The 2051-nt window shown below is 53.9% G+C and overlaps 1 protein-coding gene across 2 annotated transcripts in view; it reads left to right on the top strand.

Annotated features, from left to right (window-relative positions):
- The window catches only part of zgc:109913 (regulator of G-protein signaling 9-binding protein), a 7389-nt gene that overhangs the window by 3803 nt on the left and 1535 nt on the right, over window positions 1-2051 (top strand). For both annotated transcript variants that reach the window (XM_046076350.1, XM_046076351.1), the window contains one exon: window positions 727-930. In XM_046076350.1, coding sequence (XP_045932306.1) covers window positions 727-930 — 204 coding nt within the window. The remainder of the gene's footprint in view (window positions 1-726; window positions 931-2051) is intronic.

The raw sequence follows: 2051 nt of genomic DNA on the forward strand, positions 1-2051 counted from the left end.
GTCCGTCTGTCTCTCATATGTCCGTCTGTCTCTCACCTGTCTGTCTGCAGGTCTGTCTCTCACCTGTCCATCTCTCACACCTGTCCGTCTGTCTCTCATATGTCCGTCTGTCTCTCACCTGTCTGTCTGCAGGTCTGTCTCTCACCTGTCCATCTCTCACACCTGTCCGTCTGTCTCTCATATGTCCGTCTGTCTCTCACCTGTCTGTCTGCAGGTCTGTCTCTCACATGTCCGTCTGTCTCTCACCTGTCCATCTCTCACACCTGTCCGTCTGTCTCTCACCTGTCTGTCTCTCTCTCACCTGTCTGTCTGCAGGTCTGTCTCTCACCTGTCCATCTCTCACACCTGTCCGTCTGTCTCTCACATGTCCATCTGTCTCTCACCTGTCTGTCTGCAGGTCTGTCTCTCATTTGTCCGTCTGTCTCTCACCTGTCTGTCTGCAGGTCTGTCTCTCACCTGTCCATCTCTCACACCTGTCCGTCTGTCTCTCACCTGTCTGTCTCTCTCTCACCTGTCTGTCTGCAGGTCTGTCTCTCATATGTCCGTCTGTCTCTCACCTGTCTGTCTGCAGGTCTGTCTCTCACCTGTCCATCTCTCACACATGTCCGTCTGTCTCTCACCTGTCTGTCTGCAGGTCTGTCTCTCACATGTCCGTCTGTCTCTCACCTGTCTGTCTGCAGGTCTGTCTCTCACATGTCCGTCTGTCTCTCACCTGTCTGTCTACAGGTCTGTCCCGGCGTCTGGTGGACCTGCTGTCAGACTGTGACTCCGCCCCCTCAGGTGTGGAGGACAGACAGGTGTCAGAGCGTCTGTGGGTTCTCTTCCTGTCAGCGTTGGAGAACTTCCTGTCTGACCTCCGTAAGGCCTGCGATCTGATTGGACGGTTCCCTCTGACCCAGCGATACGACAGACGCTTGCTGGTCAACACAGGTAAGCCAATGGCTTCAACTTCCTGTCTGTGGAAGCTCTGTGATTGGCTGAGCTACTCAGCTTCTCAGTCTGAACAGGTGAGTTTCTGCTTCCTGATGTCGACGGGGAGCTCGTTGTGAGGAGCCGTCGCGTTAGTCTGGGCAAGAAATTACAAGAACCAGAACCAGGTGGATCAGAACCAGATGAACCAGAACCAGGTGGACCAGAACCAGGTGGACCAGAACCAGATGAAGCAGAGCCAGATGGACCAGAACCAGGTGGACCAGAACCAGGTGGACCTGAACCAGAACCAGGTGGATCAGAACCAGGTGGACCAGAACCAGGTGGATCAGAACCAGAGCCAGATGGACTAGAGCCAGATGAACCAGAACCAGGTGGACCAGAGCCAGATGAACCAGAACCAGGTGGATCAGAACCAGAGCCAGATGGACCAGAACCAGATGAACCAGAACCAGGTGGACCAGAACAAGATGGACCAGAACCAGATGAACCAGAACCAGGTGGATCAGAACCAGAACCAGGTGGAACCCGCAACGCCTCCTGGGTGAGGAACAGAAGCATCCTGATGATGTGAAGGAGCAGGAGGAGGCAGCTGGTCCTCTGGGGTCTGACCCAGGTTCCTTGCAGTCCGATTATTGAGGACCACGAGAACCTCTTCAAGGGGCCCCTTTCACTCAGTGGGGCCCTGAACACAGAAATGAGTTAGCCTCTGGTAGCCGTCCCCCGGCATCTCCTGAGCAGCCAGGAAAGGGGGGGGGGCTGGGTGACTGTCCGAAGGAGGAATAGTCGTAAGCATTCAAGGTCCACGGGGCATCATCAACCTGTTCACGTTTCTAACAGATTTTCCCCACTCAGCGACACACCCGCTGAGAAACCAACTCTGATCATTGGCAGCTCCATTTTGAGAAACGTGAAGTTAGCGAAGCCAGCGGCCATAGTTAAGTGCATCCCTGGGGCCAGAGCGGGCGACATTGAGTCTTATTTGAAACTGCTGGCTAAGGATAAACGTAAATACAGTAAGATTGTTATTCACGTCGGCGGTAATGACTCCCGGTTACGCCAATCGGAGGTCACTAAGATTAATGTTGAGTCGGTGTGTACATATGCAAAAACAATGTCGG

The sequence above is a fragment of the Micropterus dolomieu genome, linkage group LG18, assembly GCF_021292245.1.
Source record: "Micropterus dolomieu isolate WLL.071019.BEF.003 ecotype Adirondacks linkage group LG18, ASM2129224v1, whole genome shotgun sequence".
Taxonomy (NCBI): Eukaryota; Metazoa; Chordata; class Actinopteri; order Centrarchiformes; family Centrarchidae; genus Micropterus; species Micropterus dolomieu.